The 21,553-nt window shown below is 39.7% G+C and overlaps 1 protein-coding gene across 5 annotated transcripts in view; it reads right to left on the bottom strand.

Moving 5' to 3' along the window:
- shank2b (SH3 and multiple ankyrin repeat domains 2b) overlaps positions 1–21,553 on the bottom strand; it is a 173,007-nt gene that overhangs the window by 55,919 nt on the left and 95,535 nt on the right. For all 5 annotated transcript variants that reach the window (XM_036568085.1, XM_036568083.1, XM_036568081.1 and 2 more), the window contains one exon: positions 5,023–5,104. In XM_036568085.1, coding sequence (XP_036423978.1) covers positions 5,023–5,104 — 82 coding nt within the window. The remainder of the gene's footprint in view (positions 1–5,022; positions 5,105–21,553) is intronic.

Genomic DNA, 21,553 nt, shown 5'->3' with positions numbered 1-21,553 from the left:
ACAGATTTTAGTGTTTAACAGCTTCATGTATCAGGATGTTTGTCTTAAATCTCTCTCTTTACCTTTTCGTTAGCTACTAGCTAGGTGAGATTACTGTCTGTGTTGCTATGTGACCAGCAGTCTGCGCACCAACCTTCAGGGTTTAAGGGTGAATTAGCAGTTCTACGTTAACTCCAGTGTTTAAGACCATTTATTGTTAAACTGTGTTGAACGACCAGCAGAGCTTTATTTACTGCAAAGGATTATTTTATTTTTACCTACAAATCTAATCCTGCTGTGGAGCCACAACAGGGCAGTAAAAGACTATGTTCACATCACAAGCCTTACTGCTCAATTCTGATTTTTTTCTCCAGGTCTGACCTTTCTTACTTGATGCTTCTCATTCATATGGCTGACCCGAATTCAGTGTGAACACACCTGTGCCAACTCAATAACGCCATGTGAATGAAACATGTTTCTCATACCACATCAAATAAACTAACTGGGAGAGCAAGTCTTCACTGTGGAGACAACTTGCTATGAACAGCTCTCAGATGTGCATTATTAGAGCAAAACTTAAGAGAGAAAAGGTCAGATCTTCAGAGCTTCTGCAGCCTTTACATGCACTCACTCAAGTTAGGCTGAACGATGGTGCACGTGCAGCAGAGACATGAATTCAACCCTGGCTGCTCTCATCAGGATGCTCAGCCGTGAAATGGATTTGTATCTGATCTCGGCGCATATGAAAGTGGCTCAGATCTAAATGAAGTGGATCAGATTTGGAAAGCTTTGAAAAGATGTGGGTCATATTAAGGCACAAAATCAGATGCGCCACCTGGTAATGTGAACGTAGCCTATATATCTGCACAAGGCTGCTCTGAGGTCCACTATTTATTGCTTTATTACTCTCTATCAAACAGAACACATTTAATATATCAGTGGAGTTAAGAGCTGATTCACAAACTGAAAGTAGGGCAGTTTCATAATGTCAAATTGATGTTGCACTCTGGTTGCTAACAAGCATTAAAGGCTTAAAATGGTCTAAATTTTCCCTAGAAAGAGCTCCTTTCCTGTAAGTCAGGAGGCCTACGACAGGAAGTAGACTGCAAACGCATCGCCATGGATTCGCTCTGTGTGTCTCCATGACAACGTGCTCTGAGCGAGGGGTGTGTCTGCTGAGTAGGAGTTCAGCTGCTTGCTTATGGAATATTTCTTTTTGCGTTTTTTTTTCCCCCCACAAAGGTATCCAACACCAAACGGACACAACATGGACCATAATTATAATAAAACCCTTAAAATGGAACAGCAGTTCAATAATCAAGGCTTTGAAACAGATTTGCTGTTGTCAGCTGTCCAGTAATTCACATTCAGTTGACTGTGTAGTCCTTTTAAAAGGTAAATAAAGCTCTGGATCAAATACTACACGCTGCAGATCAGTATCTCGAGCCAACCTAACGCACATTCTCAGAGCACCACCTCTCGTGCACTCGGACGTTTTGTACATAAAGAAAAAAAGCGTTTGAACAAAACGTGACCTTGGATTACATCACAGCTCTGATTTTTTTGACGCCTTCCTCATGTCAGTGTTGAGCAATAGTGACCCGCAGCTCCAGCATTAGGGCCGCTTACATAACCAGCCATCTGACAATGAGCGCTTTCGCACTCCCCGTAAAACCTTTTCCAGCAAAATATTAATAAGTAAACAGTTGTTTTGCAATGTCTGTGGTGTGAAACGGAACCAAGAAAGTAATTTGGGAAATTGATGTGATGGGAGATGGTGATGAGTTTTCGGTAATCCTGGCGACTTGGAACAGAAATGGCTGGTACAGTGGACAGATCTGAATGCTTTGCTTATGACTGAAAACAAACATATGCAACATTTTGAGGGATAAGAGTCAAATATAAAGCAATAATCCTTTTTGGAAATGTAATCAGTGAAGTCTTTTTCATTTTATGTATTATCTCAAACACAGATCTCTCTTATATTCCTGTTGTAGTTTAAAGAGGCATATGTTATGGTGTTTTTCAACTGTGCCAACATGGGAACAAATGCAATTTACAGTTCTAGTTCTAGTTCATTAATCTCCTGTTTGAGAGATAGCTGGAACCTTCAAAATAACCATGATTAACAACAGTCATTCAGTGATTTTATGCATGCAGGTTTACAGCATCAATGTACACAGTACATGGTCAAAGACTGCAATAACTTCCTAACTAGCTTATGTCACCTTAGCGAACTCTTTACAGAGCAATAATTCTAAAAAAACAATAATCGACACAAGAACACACTGTTCTAGTTATATTCTGGTGCATTTGGTCATAAAATAGTGCTTGGGGGCTTATAGTGACAGTAAAGATCACAGTATAGTTTATTCATATATATATACACACCAGTCAGACATAACATTATGACCACCTCCTTGTTTCTACCCTCATTGTCCATTTATCAGCTCCACTTACTATATAGGTGCACTTTGTAGTTCTACAGTTACAGACTGTAGTCCATCTGTTTCTCTGCATACTTTGTTAGCCCCCTTTTACCCTGTTCTTCAGTGGTCAGGACCCCCATGGACCCTCACAGAGCAGGTACTATTTGGGTGGTGGATCATTCTCAGCACTGCAGTAACACTGATGTGGTGGTGGTGTGTTAGTGTGTGTTGTACTGGTACGAGTGGATCAGACACAGCAGTGCTGCTGGAGTTTTAAACACTGTGTCCACTCACTGTCCACTCTATTAGACACTCCTACCTTGTCAGTCCACCTTGTAGATGTAAAGCCATAGACGATAGCTCATCTGCTGCTGCACAGTTTGTGTTGGTCATCCTCTAGTCCTTCATCAGTGGTCACAGGACGCTGCCCACAGGACGCTGTTGGCTGGATATTTTTGCTTGGTGGACTATTCTCAGTCCAGCAGCAACACTGAGGTGTTTAACAACTCCAGCAGCACTGCTGTGTCTGATCCACTCAGACCAGCACAACACACACTAACACACCACCACCACATCAGTGTTACTGCAATGCTGAGAATGATCCACCACCCAAATAGTACCTGCTCTGTGAGGGTCCATGGGGATCCTGACCACTGAAGAACAGGGTAAAAGGGGGCTAACAAAGTATGCAGAGAAACAGATGGACTACAGTCTGTAACTGTAGAACTACAAAGTGCACCTATATAGTAAGTGGAGCTGATAAAAAGGACAATGAGTGTAGAAACAAGGAGGTGGTCAGAATGTTGGTGAAAAGCTTAAGTACACCTATTGTGGTTGGTTAAAATATTTATCGTGTAAAATTGTTAAAACAGAACTGAACAATACACAGATGAACCTGTGGCAAACACAAGCAACCATGCCGCAGGTTCTCTGGGCCTTGCAAAACGGTGTTAAATATTGTTTATAACGTCCATGTGTCTCTCACTGACTGTTAAACGCGGCTGGAATTTCGTAAATATTACAAGTTATTCATGCTATTAATATGAGCTTGTGCGGACCATGCCCTGAGACCACAGCATCGTCTGACGCAGCTGACTGAGGAGGCGGCGTGAGATGAAACAAAAGCAGGCAAGTGTCCATGCTAGGGTAAAAGCTAACCCCTATAGACTGGTGGTTCTTTCCATACGACTCTCTTATGAATAGAGTGGACTACCTTATTTTACCGAGGTGGCTGAATCATCCCTGACTCAGCTAAAGGGAATAGCCTTGGCTTGGTTTGCACTGTATGTACGCTGCATTATCCACGCTTACTTGTGGCGTACCGGGATAAATGATATAACTCTTAACTTTAAAAATTTCAACCAGTATGCCGGACAAACCAGTTTATCCCACATCAATATGAGGAAGATTAAAGAATTTGAAACTGTCATTGCTCCAGCTGCAACTGTTGCCACAGCTACAGTTACCTCTAGTATCAGTAGGTCCTGTTGGTACCAATATTGAGCAGGTATCAAAAACCGTAAAACTAGTCCGTTCAGTACTGGACCCAAGGGGTTATGGAAAAAACACAGTCCAGGCACTTTGTACAGTGGAAAAACACACTTATTGTGTTCAGACGCAGTCAGCCAGCAGTTGGTGTTGCTGACAGACGGGACGTAAACCGCCTGTACGTGCTCGTCGGTGATTCAGACAAATTACAGCTGTCAATTCTAATACGGCTTTCATACAGAACGTGTGGGCGATTCTTGGTAAGTCAAAGAGAAAAACTCAAAGCAATATCCGACATTAAGAGAATAATGCCCCGATGCAGCGGTATATGCACAGCAATGTTATGATCAATTAACCCAGTGCCTGTAAGCTACTTCGCAGGGTACAGAAAGGCCAATTGGCTAATGAGAAGACATTTGATGTGCTACAGAGCATGAATAATCGCTTAACGACCCTCTCCGCACTGTCCTTTTCCGAAAAGCCTTTTGGTGTTAATGATTTCAAAAGTGACAAAAGAATCATCCCTTTGGAACAATTTACATTTCATAATCGAAGCGAGAATTTCGAGGCCAGGATTAGGTGGCTCTAAAGAAGCCAAACTTTTTTTTTAAAAAAAACAAAACAAAACAAAAGAAGCCCTCAAAACGAAGAGTGTAATGAGGGTTAATCCCTCAGGGAATTAAAAAAAATCAACACATTATGAACACTCCACTAATGTAATAATAAATCACTACGAGATAACAGTAATAATGGAACAGCAAGTGTCTCACACCAGGGAAGCACTCATAAGTGAAAATGCTGGAGAGCACATCTTGTTTTGAGACCAAGACATGCTTTAACTTCAAACAGCAACACTTTGTGACACAGAAGTGTCACGTTCTGGAAGAAATCTCCATTTAGATACCCAGCGTATACCATCAAACGAACTCAGGAGAACAGTGCACTTTGACAGTAATAAAAAAAAAACTCATTTTCAGCTCCCGTGGGGTGTCTAACTAAAGAAGACGTATTCCTCCTGAATTAGGCTTTGAGGATTTTGAGGCTAAGCTCTCTCTCTCTCTCCCACACACACATATAGAAAGCTCTCAAACATGGTCCGGAGGATTAGAAGAACGTTTAAGCTTACCTTGATGCATCAAAGCTGTCGTACGATCCCATGGTGTAATGCCGAAAGAGCTTCCGTCGCTCAGATCGGTCTGCCCTGGCATCTGCGGAGACAAAACAAGCACTTAGATCCACCAAAAATGACTTAAAATCGCTTAATATTCCACCACTGACAGCAGCCTGAAGCAAACAGGTGCCAACCTGTGAGTTCCTGAACAAATCCTAACTATTCTTTCAAACTATGTTCTGTTTTTTCTATTCACCATCACTGCCATCTCTGTCATCACCACCACCATCACCATGATCATCACTATCATTACCATCATAACCATCTGCTTTACCATCATAAACATCAACATCATCACCATGATCACCACCATCATCTTAACCATCTTCATTACTATCATAACCACCACCATCACCATGATCATCACTATCATTACCATCATCATAACCATCTTTATTACCATCATAAACACCACCATCATCACCATGATCATCACCATCATCACCATCATCTTAACCATCTTCATTACTATCATAACCACCACCATCACCATGATCATCACCATCATTACCATCATTCTAACCATCTTCATTACCATCATAAACACCACCATCACCATGATCATCACTATCATTACTATCATAACCATCTTCTTTACCATCATAAACATCAACATCATCACCATGATCATCACCATCATCTTAACCATCTTCATTACTATCATAACCACCACCATCATCATGATCATCACTATCATTACCATCATTCTAACCATCTTCATTACCATCATAAACACCACCATCACCATAATCATCACCATCATTACCACCACCACCATCACCATTCTTGTTATCACCATCATCATTACCATCAAACCAGTCATCATCATAATACTCATCACCATCACCATCATCATCATGACCACCATCATAATTATTTTTTTACCACAAGAAAATGAGACAAAAAGAAAGATTAAAATGAACAAACCACCATTACCACCATCATAACCATCTTCATCACCATCATCACCATGATCATCACCATCATTACCACCACCACCATCACAATCTTCAATAACATCATTCTTGTTATCACCATCATCATTACCATTATTACACTCATCATTATACTCATCACAATCAATATTCTCCTCACTATCATTACCTTCATCATCATCACATCATCGTTACAATCATCATCTTCATCATCATAATGATCATTATTACCATTATCATTACCTTCATCACTATTATTACCATCATCTTTCTGAAGAGCACTTTTCCTGTTCCTTCAAAAACTTTAACATCTTTACACCACTATCAAAATTGCCACCATCACCACCATTATCATTATGACCATCATCATAATTATTTTTTTGACCACAAGAAAATGAGACATAAAGAAAGACTAAAATGAACAAATCACCATCACCACCACCATGACCATAACATATGTTCATCACCATGGCAACCACCACCATCACCAGCACCATCACCATCAATTTTGTTATCACCATCATCATTACTATTACCATCATCATAATACTCATCACCATCAATATTGTCCTCAATATCCTTCATCATCATCAAAATGATCATTATTACCATTATTATTACCATCATCATCATCACTATTATTACCTTCACTTTTCCGAATAACACTTTTTCTGTTCCTTTGAAAACATTCAAATCTTTACATCTTTACCATCATAACTGCCATCATCACCATCACCATCACCATCATCATCATAATTATTTTTTTGACCACAAGAAAATGAAACATAAGAAGAACAAAGTACAGAATAAAGTCTGTCCATCCACTAACAGTAACATGGGGAAAGTAGAAGAGCACAGGAGAGAGAAAAGCCTTCTGCTTACAAATTGGTCAAACTGTGCACCATATGCCACGGTGTCCCAGCAGCCCTTTCTGCTGATAATTGAATCATACAGTGAAGATCTGATACCAAGTGCTCTGCATGAAAAAAATGCACAATACATGCTCTTTGATCAGTGACTAACTTCAGTAGGATCAATTGAAGCACTGAGCTTCTGGCAGGAGAATAATGGCTTTCCTGGACACAAAAAAGGAAGGTTCCTTTTGACCGTCCTGAATAGTAAAAATCACCTCTTTGCTCCAGTGGTCAATGCAGCATATTGACTGACTCACCATCAGTCGCTGGCCATAGCCATGAGGATACTCTTTGAGGGAAAAACAAACACAAAGGCCGGACAGGAGCCAGAGGCTGGCCAGCTTTGAGGAAGGACAGATATTGACCAAATGCTGTGGAAGCAGAGATAATGCAATGGAGGTGAAGCTAATGAAATGGCCACTGGACGGTGTAATATAAAAATCGCTCTGACTCTCTCTGCAGATAAAGTGAATGTGTCTCGTGGGAGCCCTTGTGCTCGGTGCTTGACGTATAGCATTGGTCATGGCCACTCGGTCATGTGGGCTCAGGTATTTTGGTGAACAGAGCCTTCCTACAGGGTGTACATTACAGCTGTCACTGTGTTTTTGGACATATTCTCAGAAGAACCAGTTTATTGGAAAAGACCATTATAGCTACGTTCACATTACAAGCCTCATTTCTCAGATCTGATTTTTTGCTCAGATCCGATCTTTCTGACACGATGGCTCACACTCATTTAGGTAAGTGACTCAAATCTGTCATTAATGTGAACAAACCGGCATGCGCCCATCCTACTCAGTAGCGTCACGTGAATGAATCACGTGCATCATCAGCACATAATGAGCAGAACGAGCTTCGCTGAGAAGATAATTAACTCTAATCAGCTCTCAGCTTCATTATTAGAGCGAGACAAAGGAGAAAAAGGTGAGATGCGTTGCTTTTCCACTGTTTAGAGGCTTTAACTTCTGTTTGGCACTGCTGCCATGGTAACGCTGAATGATGGTGCACACGCAGTGGGAAAAAAGCACATGAATTCCGATCTGAGCGTCACATTAAGGTCGCATAGTCATGAATCGGATACGTATCCGATCTAGGACCACATATAAGGTGACTCAGGTCGGATTTGAAAAGATCAGATTTGCGCATCCACGCAACTCTTTAAACATCAGATCTGAGTCACATTAGGGCAAAAAATCTGATTTGTGCCACCTCAACTTGGTAATGTGAACATAGCCTATGCTTGGAACAGTTGAAGGTAAAAGAGGAAAGATGGATTGGCACAATCAGAGGAATCATGAACCAGCCATTCAGAAGCCTAAAGACCCAAACAGAAGCACTACCTATATGGTCACCAGGAGTCAGAATGAACTTGATAGCACTTAAAAATAATGCATTTTCCTAGTCTGACTCTTCAAACTCTCTATTGTAGTGTAGGCTGAAGCCCAGCTGCAGTGTGCTGTACATAACCATGACAGAATCCATAACTGTAGCCTTTTCATTCAAACACAGCTCTTAAAAATTTAGCTGACTAAGCTGGACAGTGCTTAAAGAGATCTATGGAAAAATCAACAAGCAGCAAACCAACAAAAGCAACAGCAAAACAGAGCTCCAGTTCCCTTCAAAAGCCTCCATAGTAACTAGAATTTACAATCTGTATTTGATCAAAAGGGTTACAACTTCAAAGAATTTTAAACCCCATTTACAGTTTATATCAGATGTCTTTAAATCCAGACCTTGAATCTAGTTTTCCATTCCTAGATTTTGATGGCCATTCAGTTACATCAATACATGAACTAACTATACATATCATTACAAAATCCAGGACCAGAAACTGGATTCAAGGCCAGGATTTGATCACCTCTGGTAGATATGATGTTCATTTAACCGACATGCAGGTATTACAGGATGTCAATGATATAATAAAAATAATAAATACATTCTGATGAAGCTTATTTTGTCCACTCATATAGCCATAACAAAACGTACTGCTTTAAAATCACATAATTGATCAGTTATTTTAATCATTTGACAGCTTTTATATACAAATACTGTAAAGACATCTGAGTTGGTAAGTTTCTCTACAAGAAAACAATCCATATCAAAACACTTGGAATGGCTTTGTTTACATCTCAATGCAGAAATTTTGACAATTGGGTGGAATTCCACTTTAAGCCACACCCACAGTCGGTTTGTCATTTAAAAGAAGGTATTGGAAAAAGTGTGGTTTAGGAATCAGCCCTGTTATTGGTATTGGTATCTGTACTAAAAAGTATGGAACAATACTCAGCTAATAATAACATCATTACTTTAAACAGGATTATGATACATCACGCAGTTTCTGTACAACACAGCATATATTCATGTTTTTGCGGAACGGCAAAGAAGCAAAGATGATACTTCTGCAAAGCGCTTTGCATTTTAATACATCCTTATACAGTAAGGGCCAGTAGCCTACGTGCTAATGTAGAATCTGAGTGAATTTATCACACATAAGAGCAGCAAACACACGGGCCAACACTGGAAGCACGTTTAACAGAACAGCAGCAGGCTCATATCGTCACTGTCCAAAAAAAAAAACATCTCTGAAAGTTACAGGAGAGGCAAAAATGTTTTTAATATTAAATGTAAGATAATGTAAAGAGATTTTATTCCAAGTAATTTTAGAGTATTTCTATTAGTTCATTTATCATGGATTTTCCACACAATACAAGAGAAATAAAAAATAGAAATCAGAAAAAAAGGAGATACAAGTAATTTTTGAACAGCTATGATAAGCATAACCCCCCCCACACTGAAATCTGAAATACAGCACACAATCTAAAGCCCACTATTCAAAATCTAAGCACAGATTAGATGACCAAACTAAGACATCTACAGTACCTTATGAACCTTCTATTTCTTTCGTTCTTTATTCAAATTCGAGCAAATATATCAAATTAATCACAATAACTACATTAAATAATGCAATTTTATTGCATTATTGTTGCATCTTGATTAATTTAATCTGTTCATGGCCTTTAAACACACACACACACACACACACACACACACACACACACACACACCACGATATTAGTAATCGAGTCTCAACAATCCCCAGAACACAGTGATCCACTGTGTGTGTGTGTTTTAATGATCTCATTGTATGTATTTTAATGGTCTAATTAAAGGTAAGATTATCTACATCTCTACACTTGCAGTAAACAAGGCCATACACACTTAAACAGATGGTTCTTCAAGGGTTCTTTAGTAAAGACAGTGGTTCTGTATAGAACAATGAACAACGCATTTTTGAAAAAGGTTCTACAGATCCCATTTCAAAAAGGTTCTATACAGAACCATATACCTATCCATCAATGTGAAGAACCGTTTAATCATGCAAAGTGTCCATAGTTCTACCTAGAACCATTTTCTTTACTAAAAAAACCTTGAAGAACCATCTTTTATGAGTGTGTATATCGCTGTTGTCGGAAGAACGACATTTTTGTCATTTTTCAGTTTTTGACATAATTTGAAAATGTCTGTTGCCCTTTACATTGTGTGTTAATTTCACGAAGAATGAACCAAAAGAAACGGCCTAAAATGACTTGGAAAAAATTCTGGTTCCATTGACTTACATTAAAAGTAAAGTATGTTTTTTCCTTCTCCTGTAAAGTCACCATTTTGGAGATACGAGGTTTTCTTCTGACAACAGCGATATATTAATCTTTATATACACTGATGAAGATGATGCACTGCTTTACTTGCATCATTTCTAGAAGAATAAAATATATCAACACAATTTTGTCTCAGTTTACTTACTTTGGTCAATAACTGTGCTGATGTAATCTATTTTATCGATGAGGAAATAATGTACACATCTGAATAAGTAAATTCAATGCATCCCTTTTTTTCAGTAGTCGTTCGTGACAGACTCTTTAAATACAGCAGGCAGCATCCGCACATGCAATATTCCTTCATCTCCTCCTGAGATGGGGTCTTCAGATCTTGAGGGTTCTGCGTTCCGTTGTTTTTGGCAGTTTGAGGTTTCAAACTGCACCGTTTGCATTGTTCACTGCAGTTATGTTGATACATGATGATATCAGTTGTCAGGAGGCTGCGTGGGATTCAACACTTTCCCCCTCCATCCTACTCACTGCTTAGCTGTTAAAGTCACAGGCTCTCCATTACTTTGTTGTGCAGAAAACATTATGCCATGTGGATGATGCAGAACGCCAGCTGTCTTCTGCTCGTACAGCCTTTTTCCTGCACTACGGCTTACCTCAGTGCTTCGTGAGGGCATGACGACGGTTGGCCTATTATTAATCTCATGTTTACTTGCGCCTTTTTGCCACATCTACTTAATAAACAATAACTAACGTAAGCTACAGTGATAGTAGAAGATGAGTTGTAAGTACGCTCAACATTATGCTTTATGAGGACAGCTGATCTGCCTCTTGCGTAGTAAAGAGGTGCTACATAGAACCTTTTTTTTTTAAAAGGTTCTTTAAAAAGTCATATACAGTATGTTTTCTACCAAAGAGTGAAACCGTTTCACCATGCCAAGAACCAGTTATGCATTCAAATGGCTCGATGAGTTGTCATGGTTCTATATATAACCACTGCCTTTACCAAAGAACCCGTGAGAGAACCACTCTTTTGAAGGTTATATGTCAATGTATTTTTGGAGTTATTTACTATACAGCAGCATTAAGGCCCAGGGACATCGCTATAGTAAAGATGACCACTACCAACTACCTTACTGCATTAAATCATTACAAACATACCCACTAATTACCTTAATCAGAGGAAAAAAAAATGTAAACAGTAAAAACAACACTAACTGCTAACCCACATTTAACTGCCTAACGTTAATTACTAATAACTGACAGCTTACCATAATAGGTAAAGCCTAAATAACCACAGTCCTACCTTACACAGCACTAGGTTAATGCTAGTTAAAGACTGTGATGGTCCTGTTGGTTTTTAACAGTTTTTAACTCTGTTTTATATCCCAGGGTCAAGCACTACTACGCAGCAGGTCGCAAGTAGCCCACAGAAACTAGCACAGCTCAACTAAGTTCTCACCATCAGGAGAAACAGTTTAGCGCCACTGACGGAGGCATGCAGCTGTGTAATCACTGCCATGGTTCGCTGAAAGTTGTGATATCTAAGGAGAGCTCTGTCAGCCTCTTTTGTTAATTTAAAGCTGTATTATGTAAGTTTTGGGCATTTGGAGACCTCTCTGGTGGAAACGTGTAACTGCACACAACATGCAGAAGAACATTTTGTAATGTGGGCTGTGCTTTGGGCCCCTTCACTGAGTGGATGAATCTGATGATTGAATGAGAATTCAAAGAGAACTCAGTCAAAACTTGGTGAAGGACGCGTCTTCTGAGAATGTGAGTGAATTATCTACTACTGTCGTCATATCTTCATCTGTATAATGTTGATTTTCGCATTTGAGACCTAAACACCGGCCGGACGTTCTTCATGAGCCTGTCTGTGTGACGCTAATACGTAAAGACGCAGTCCGATCCGACACGTCTGACTTTTAAATGATTATTTCAGGCTTCAAGGGGCGACTCCCAGCAGCGCATGCTCACCATATTTTAACCATTTTTCCCCAGAGTCTAATTTTTAAATAAAAAAAAAAACTGTCCCTCGTTTTTATGTCACTACATAAATACAAAGAGTATTAATCTGTAGGCGGGGCCTTATTTTAGCCACAGCCCTGCATTTTAGAGCAGGAAGGAAGACTCTCTGTCCCTCATGGCCACATAGTGAGCAGTTACACCCCTTTGTTTTGAAGTAAATGTGTCCCAAAATCTGAAAAATCAGTGTGGAACACTAAGAATTGTCACTACTGAAACACATACTCTGCAGTTAGGTAAACTTTTTTGTGTTTTACTGAAAAATGTTCTGATTTTATGTGTGTACAAAACACACTGCACTGTTTAAAGCTGTGTTTGCTAGTCATGCACTGGCTAGCATTTTGCTGTTCTGCACAAACTTAGCCAAAACTATCACTACTGAAACAGTCACTACTAAAACATTAGGTCATTTTTGATAGTATTATGATTGTTTTGGTACAAAATGTTCTATCATTTGTTTTAATACTCAAAGCAAAAGGTTTTTAGTCTAAAGTCTTAAATGTGTTTTGAACGATCAGCATTCAATCTAAGCTGGTAACAAACAACAAGACATGCACAGTGATAGTTAATGATTTGGAGTCATCTTACACATATGGAAGGTTGTTTACTGATACATAAATATTAGCAACAAACTATCTGGATTCAGCTCTCAGCAAATCTCTCTGTCCTTTTTCTTTAACAGCTGTGGCTGCAGCTCTCCTGCTGAAGGTCTCTAGCACACAGGCCAGATACGCACTTACTCGCACACGCACAAGTGTGTCCTTGTTTGTGAACAGTGTTTTAAAAAAAACAGATTTTTCTAATGTTGGAAGTCATCATCATCAGTCAAAGTGAAGCTACATCACAGAATAACCAGCTCACTGACTTAGTACATTTTTACTGGGGCACCAAGATTAAGCAGCTGCTTCTTGTGCGGAAATGGTGGAGATAGCAGTTCAGACACATTCAAATTATTACAACCGCCGAGTATTCAGCACCAGAGCACCGTCACTTGGGCATGTAGATCTCACCAAGCAAAAGGGAAGCCATTAAACTGTGACAAAGGCACAAAGGTCTGCAGATTTAAAGGCGAGGCTTCAACAACTCTTAATCATGCTCTAATCACACTCTATAAGCACTTGAGGCCTGTGAGCTCCACAACTTTGGGCTGCCTGTTTGTAGAAAGCACTATAATAGCTAGAGCTGGGTCTCCAAATTCAGTACTGCACGGCTGATTGGCTGTTTAAGTTATATTCCAAATGCATGTTATTAGCATCAGATGTCTGTTATCTGTTACGGTCAGTACACTCATTTCCAGCATATCACTCTCTTTCCCGGTTTAAAGTGGAATTTCACCAATTTTTCAAAAATTTCAGCATTATTAAATGGTTAAGATGTAAACAAAGTCATTCAGAGTCGTTTGGTGTGAAATGCAACGTTATAGAGAAACTTACAGAGTCAGAATTGTTCACAGTGGTGGTGATCCAGACGTCTGAAGGGTTCTATGCTTCTTAAAGGATCACAGAAAGTTATGACATGAAGTAAACTCACTGCCTGATGCCTGAGACATTGTTTTATGATATTTTTGACAAGGTTTTTTTAATACACTCATGGTGGGTATATGCAAGGTGTTATAGTGCAAAATTACGACGGCTTTTCAGGGCCACTGTTAATAAAAATAAAAATAGCAGACTTTGAGAATAAAGTCGTAATATTTTGAGTAAAAAGTCATAATATTTCGAGAAAAAAGTCGTACGGTATGATATTTCGAGAAAAAAGTCGTGATATTTCAAGAAAAAAGTCGTAATATTTCGAGAAAAAAAGTATTATTTCGAGAAAAACTCGTACTATTTTGAGTAAAAAAGTCGTACGGTATGACATTTCGAAAAAAAGTCGTATTATTTCGAGAAAAACTCGTACTATTTTGAGAAAAAAGTCGTAGAATTACGACATTAAAGTGCCATTAATATCAGGAAAGGTTGCACTATTGTGGCCAAAGGCTTTGCAAAGGGAAGGCAGCACCTCCTCATGTTAAATGAGGGGCAGCGAGTTGGTGGAGTTATACTTTCATATCGATTTCACCCATAAAGAAATATTCAGTCTCCCTGTCTCTCCTTAGCCCACTTTATCCTCCAAATATTCCGACTTTCCTTCTCGAAATATTACGACTTTATTTTTGAAATATTACGACTTTTTTCTCGAAGTATCACGACTTTATACTCGAAACAGTATGATTTTTTTTGTCGAAATAGTAAGACTTTTTTCTTGAAATATTACGACTTTATTCTCGAAGTCTACCGTTTTTATTTTTATTAACAGTGGCCCTAAAACGCCGTCGTACAAAACAGTCCCCAAATTCCCCTACTAATATTTTTTTAGATTTACAACTATTTTTCCGTTATCGATATTACATATAAAACTCGTGCAGGCTCACTGGTCATTTTGGACCGGAAATAAAATGATTTGTGTTGTAGACATCGCGACCCCTGGTTGCCGTCACCGCAATGAACCGTTTCACATCACACCACTCTGAATGACTTTTGGAGCAATTGGTGGAATTCCCTGTTAAGCCACCCCCACTTTCAGTCTGTAATTTAAAACAAAAGTATTGAAAAAAGCCTCGTTTGGGAAACGATACAGGCACCGGTACTGAAAAGTTTGAAATGATACCCAGCCTTAACAAAGCCATCATTACTTAAATCAGGATTTCGATATATTATGCAGTTTCTGTACAACGTAGTGTGTGTATTTTTTTGCAGTTCGGTAAAGAAGCAAAGCTGATGCTTCTGCAAAGCACTTTGCATTTTAATACATCCTTATACCAAAAGTGCAAGTAGCCTATGTGCTCATGTATGCCCTGAGTGGATTTATCACCCATACCTGCGGCAAACACTTTAACCCACACTGGAAGCACATTTAACAGAACAGCAGCAGGCTCATATGCATAAACTCCCCCTACTGCACTGAAATCTGAAATACAGCTCCCCAATTATCTATTCAAAACCTCAAACTACACATTACACAGCCAAAGTTGCCGAAGAGCATCTACAGTACCTCCAAAATGAACCTTCTTCCGGGATCTTGGAGTTTCATCCATCTGGCACTCTGTTGCCTTCAAGCCCAAAGCCAATCGCAGCAAAACGCTCGGTCCCGCAAAAAGAAAGAGAGGAGTAAGCACTTCTCTCTCTTTCTCTCTCTCTCTCTCTCTCTCTCTCTCTCTCTCCCCCTCCGGCCCTGACCCCCCACACTAGCTCCACATAGCCCCAAACTTTTTCCTCCCCTCACTCCCTAAAACAGGTGTAAAGTAAGTGCCTGCATTGTGGAGGGAGAGAGGAGAAGAAGAGTAGCATTGAGAAGCTCTAACGTAAGCTCTGTTCTCACTGCTGGAAGAGCGAGAGAATGTATGTGTGCGTGTGAGAGAGAGAGAGAGAGAGCGAAAAAAGATGGTACAAAAAGGGAAAAAAAATCTTGCGAAGGCCCACTCCTTAGCAACAGGGTTGTACAGTGTAGAGCACGTTTCCATGGAAATGTATCAATCAGGAATGTGCATGAGTGTTGCTCTGAAAGGTTCAAGAGACATCGGCACAATCCTCATGCTATTCTAAACCCAGCAGCAGCAGCAGCAGCAGCAGCAGCCTTGCACAGCGCTTATCCAAATCAGCTTTCTAACACTGCACCACCTCGCTTTGGCAGACGGAGCGACCTTAATTCGCCGGACTTTTACCTATTAGGGTTTAACTACAAGCGAGGACAGGACAGTAGCCAATAGAATCATGTCAGTACACGGGGTGGATTACTGGCCAGGCCATTGGGGCTAGTGCTCAGGGGCCTCTGACTGTGAGGAGCCTTGGGGGGCCTCAGACCACAAGGCTCAAACTGACTCAAATACTTGGGACAATCCAGTGCAGACTCAAACATTTGATGAACAAAAAGCCCCTGAATATGAACAAATAACTAAATAAATGAAATAAATGAAGAAATGTTACCATTTTTCAGGCATATTTTCTGTTTTCAAGTATTTAATTAATCAAATTCAGTTAATTATTTATTTATTTATATAGTGCTTTTTACAGTCGGCATCGCCACAAAGCAGATTTACACAAAATCTGGGTCTAAGCCCCAGATGAGTGGCCCTAAAGAGGGACACTGGCATGAAAAACTCCCTATAAGCAAGTGGAAGAAACATTGAGAGGAACCAAGACTCAAAAGTGGGGTGGGGTGAGTCTTTTTGGAAGGCGCTTAACCTTCGCTGTCATTTTGGTGTTGTCTGACCCTTAGCCATGCCCGCTCCACAAACTGTGAACTAGCCCCAACATGGTGGAATGCATTGTGCCAAGCACAGTTAATCTCAACATTTGTTATGGTATTTTATACTATTTTATTTTAATGATTAATTTACATGTTTGTGATGATTTGTGATACATATATTGATTTGTGACACCATGTATAAAACTATATATTTTGCAAGTTGAAGTGCATTATGTAAACTTGTAAGCTGTAAGACTTTTCTATTATTGTTTTTCTTATTACTTGTTACTTTTGGAAGGGCCGCCAAAGATTCTGGAGCCCAGGGGCTTCATAAGACCAATCTGTCCCTGTCAGTACATATGACTATTCAGAATTTATTTTGATTTATTTAGAGTACTGTCCTCCATTCATATACAATTCAAGACCAGGACTGTGTCTGGAATGCAGAATGAAAGCACAGTTCACACAGACTACTCACAGTGCAAATAATCCCACACTCAGGGCAGTGGTACAAGCAGTCGCTTAGAGCCCCCAAGTCACCAGCATGTACTATTTATTTGTTGTATATATATGCTTCTGTAAATCTGCTTTGTGGCGATGCCAATTGTAAAAAGCACAATATAAATAAATAATTAATTGAATTTATTTAATTAAATACCTGAAAACAGAAAATATGCCTGAAAAAAGCTCATATTTCTTCATTAATTTCATTTATTTCGTTATTTGTACATATTCAGGGGCTTTCTGTTCAGCAGATGTTTGTGTCTGCAATGGATTGTCCCAAGTATTTGAGTCAGTTTGAGCTTTGTGGTCTGAAGCACCCCAAGGCCCCTATACATATATATATATATACACATATATACACACACACACACACACATGTACACCAATTGCGAACCATGACTATTCAAGTTAGGTCTTTAGATCTGGTCAAATGTCACCCATGAAAAAAAGATCATTTCCGCTAGCGACCCTATGGGATTTCAAATAGTACATTAGCAGTAAGCTAATGCTGTTGCATATGAACATTTTCTTGTCATTCTAGATTGAATGCTATCATCTGAAGCTTGTAAAAGACTAACATATACATCTTACCTTGTATGTATCAGTTTTATGGAGCTTTTCCATTTTAAGAATGAGTGAAACCTGGTTAGACTACAGATCTTATTTATTCAGTGACGTATCTAGAACTTCTAGAAGGCTGTTTGTTTCCCCCAGAATTGGTCCCACTCACTGAGATTCAAAACCTGAGTGGTTTATTCCACGGTCAGTTCCTCATTATGCTGGCGGTTACTCTAGTGGTCTTCGGTTTAGCTCCTAAAGTCCCAACCAACTGGAGAGGTCACTTGGCTGTATCTGCTTAGATACCATGAAGAAAACAGTCCTGATTAGATGATTTTTAATTGAGCGTTTTAAGATTTTAACCTTTCTGTTTCCAATCAAAACTTAACAATGAAGTAAGAGTACTATTACAAGACTCACAACAAGCTTGATGATTCTGTTGAATAAAAATAAACTAAAAATTACAGTATACACAATTTAGTAGGTCCAGTTTATCCTGTATGTTATTATGCATTTGTTCTCTTTGCCTCTTTGCATATATTACATGCTTTTCTTGATCAAAATGAATAACAGCCTTTTTCATTCTTGCATACAACACAAGACGATTGTGGCTGTGAGCGCTCCACAAGCAGGGTGTTGCTTTCTTTGTTCAGAAATGGTCCTGCACAATGCACTAAATTTCAGCTCAAAGCACATAAAATGAAAAACTAGGCTCATTTCTCACTCAAACAAATTGAAGATTGCCAGCAACGGTGCTTACAAACTGACTATTCTCTCCAAGGATGCTCTAAATCTGTGCCATTTTCAAATATAACACTGTTCACATGTTCTCATTCTGTGGCTTTGATGAAGAAGCCACTTCCACAGCTACAGATCTGGATGCACAGATACGGTGTACAGACACAGAGGCCGTGCTCGCTCCCCAAACGCCTGAGCATTTCTCACCTTTCGCACGCGCTGCTCTCCTGCAGCCACAGCATCCACAGGCCAGAGGCCTTGAAAGACCGTGCAGCTAAACATAGCACGCTTTCACCTCACGTCAGCACTAAAAATGGTGTGATTGTGTCAGATTTGCGGCGACGAGGGCACATTATGTGCAGCGTGTGACAGAAACCTGTGAAATGACTTTCACTTTACGTAAATCTAACCAGCAAATTTTAAAACGCAGATTTTTCCTAATCTTCTGCGCAGTTTCCACTCGTCACAATGTCGTTTGATCAGAACTGCATCAATGAGGACATAGAATGTGCTGTAAATCTAAGAAATGATTTTATTGCACATAAACACAACCAGCAGTTTTCAGAATGCAGAATTCTCCTGATCTTCTGTGCACAAATTATGCTAAGGCAACAGATAACAACATTCAAATGAATGCAAATCACACCAATCAGCTTCTCAGGACGAACCGCCAATGAAAGGAGCCACACGCTGGGCGAGCAACCAAAAGGCATATCCTCTCGAGCGTGGCACCGCATGACTGGACAACAGAGATGTTATAGTGGAGAAGCTGAGTCAGCCCGCCCCTCTCTCCGCTCGGCCAGTGAGTCACCGGGGCCAAAAGCCCCTTGGCCAATCACAGCTGCTGTTTTCCACAACTCCCGATCTGTCCACAGCAAGCTGTCATGAGCGGCACTATTCAGCACTATGGTCTGCTACGAGTACAAATGCACTGTACCCACGCTGATGGACTGTACACAAGGGTCTGTGAAGCACTGCAGGATAAAGCTGGCAATAAAAGAGAGGCTTCAATGTGTTACTGGAAAACAACAAAGCCACAGAAGACCACCCGCCGTTCTGCTCTTCATTATCTAACATGGGGCCCATTGGAAAAGAACATAAACATGCATCCGCTCTGTCCATTTTATTAGACACACCTCCCACTCACTGGTCTTCAGGTTCGCCTACCTTATAGGTGGACAGTTACAGACGGTAGCCAATCTGTAACAACATTCATCACCCGTCAAATTCTGATCACAAACCGGGACCACCATTTTCAGCACAGCAGTGGTCCTGCAGTCAGAACTGACCAATGAACAACAGATGGGCTACAGTCTGTAACTGTACACTTATAAGGTCGGTGGACTTCCGAGTGCAGGCCAAGAGCGGCTCTGTGGTCAGAAACCGACCACTGCTGAAGGGCTAGAAGATGGCTAACACAAAATGGGCATCAACAGATGGGCTACAGTCTGTAAGAGAGGGGTTTCTAATAAAGTGGCCAGTGAGTTACATTCTAATCAATGAAACCACAAACTACTATGTTTTACAAGCAATTAAATAAGCTCATCTCAATCAGTAGTTATTTAAGGCAAATCATTTTTGATGCAAACAATTTTTTCCAAGTCAGAGGCCTCTGATCCAAACTGGTTTTGTTTTTCTCAGTGGTCATCGCACTAACTGGCCATCGCACCTGATTACTGGATAAAGTTATGTACTGTTGGAACAATAAATGAAAACTAGAACAAAGTGTATTTTGCTTGGAACAAATGCAGAACCAGGTAGAAAATCATTCTTAACTGTTCCACAACAGAAACGTTAATCTGAAACCTCTGTTAGGATTCAACAACGTGACTTTTGTGTGTGTGTGTTCTGCGTAGCCCACTAGCTTATTAGACATTCCTCAGTGGATGTCAGAAAAACTACATCAAGAAACAAATGAAATATTGATTCTTGGCATTAAATCCAGAGAAAACTGCTTTATGAGAAGCTAGGCTCTTCACTGTAAGCCCAGATAAGTTGAATTTACTTAAATAATTTGAGGAAACCAGTGTGTAATGAAACTTGAGTTAGAATAACTATAATTTTTGTGTTAGGCTAACATGTGTTTTGTATTTGTGCAATTTAATTACACGTTTCATCAGGCAATTGAGAATATTTTTCTAATTAAGTGATATTGACCACTTTGCCAAACACCGAAGGGTTAACCTTTGCTGTGAACATGGTCACTGACCAACACAAACGGCCACTCATCAGCAAAGAGAACGGTAACCTTCACTCTTAGCTAATAACACAATGTCAGGCAGCTGAGTAAAGCATATATAAAAAATACACACCTGAGGAAAGGCAGCCTGGGTGGAATGAAAGCAAACTGATGGTGAGTAAAGCAAAGGGAAAGAAACACTCAGTATGCAAATAGATGGACCCAGGAGCCAATGGGAAAGAAATATACGTTTTATCTAACAAGATTGTGTCAACAAAACAAACATGTAACTGTATTTTACAGCTTAATTAGCTTCACTAAGTTTCACACATTTGTTCAGCAACTTTAATGAGAAAGAAACAATTTAAACCAACAGAACTGTTGTCATTTTTTGAACATGGGGTTTCAAAGTTGCCATGGCAACAGACTAAACCAAATAGTAATAAGTTAATTCAACTCAAAAATTGCCATTTGAGTGTACAAAATCATCAAAAACGTTCCCTTAACTTAAAATTGTTGAGCAATGTGTGGGACATACTCAGTTTTATGTACAACAGACTTTTTTGTTTTTGCTTCTTATTTCAAATCTGAAGAAGGAAACCTGGTCATAATCTTAGACTCTCAGCTCTGTTTTATCCCACATGTAACGATCACTAAAGTAGCTTTTATCATGTGAGAAATATTGCTAATGTTCAGCATTTTCTGTTCCAGAGCGACCCAAAAAGCTCGTTCATGCGTCTGTTACAAGCAGAGCTGATTACTGTAATGCTCTTTTTATTGGGCTTCCTGAGAAAACAA

Source organism: Colossoma macropomum, unplaced genomic scaffold (genome assembly GCF_904425465.1).
Source record: "Colossoma macropomum unplaced genomic scaffold, Colossoma_macropomum, whole genome shotgun sequence".
NCBI lineage: Eukaryota > Metazoa > Chordata > Actinopteri > Characiformes > Serrasalmidae > Colossoma > Colossoma macropomum.
This window is presented reverse-complemented; position numbering and strand designations above follow the sequence as displayed.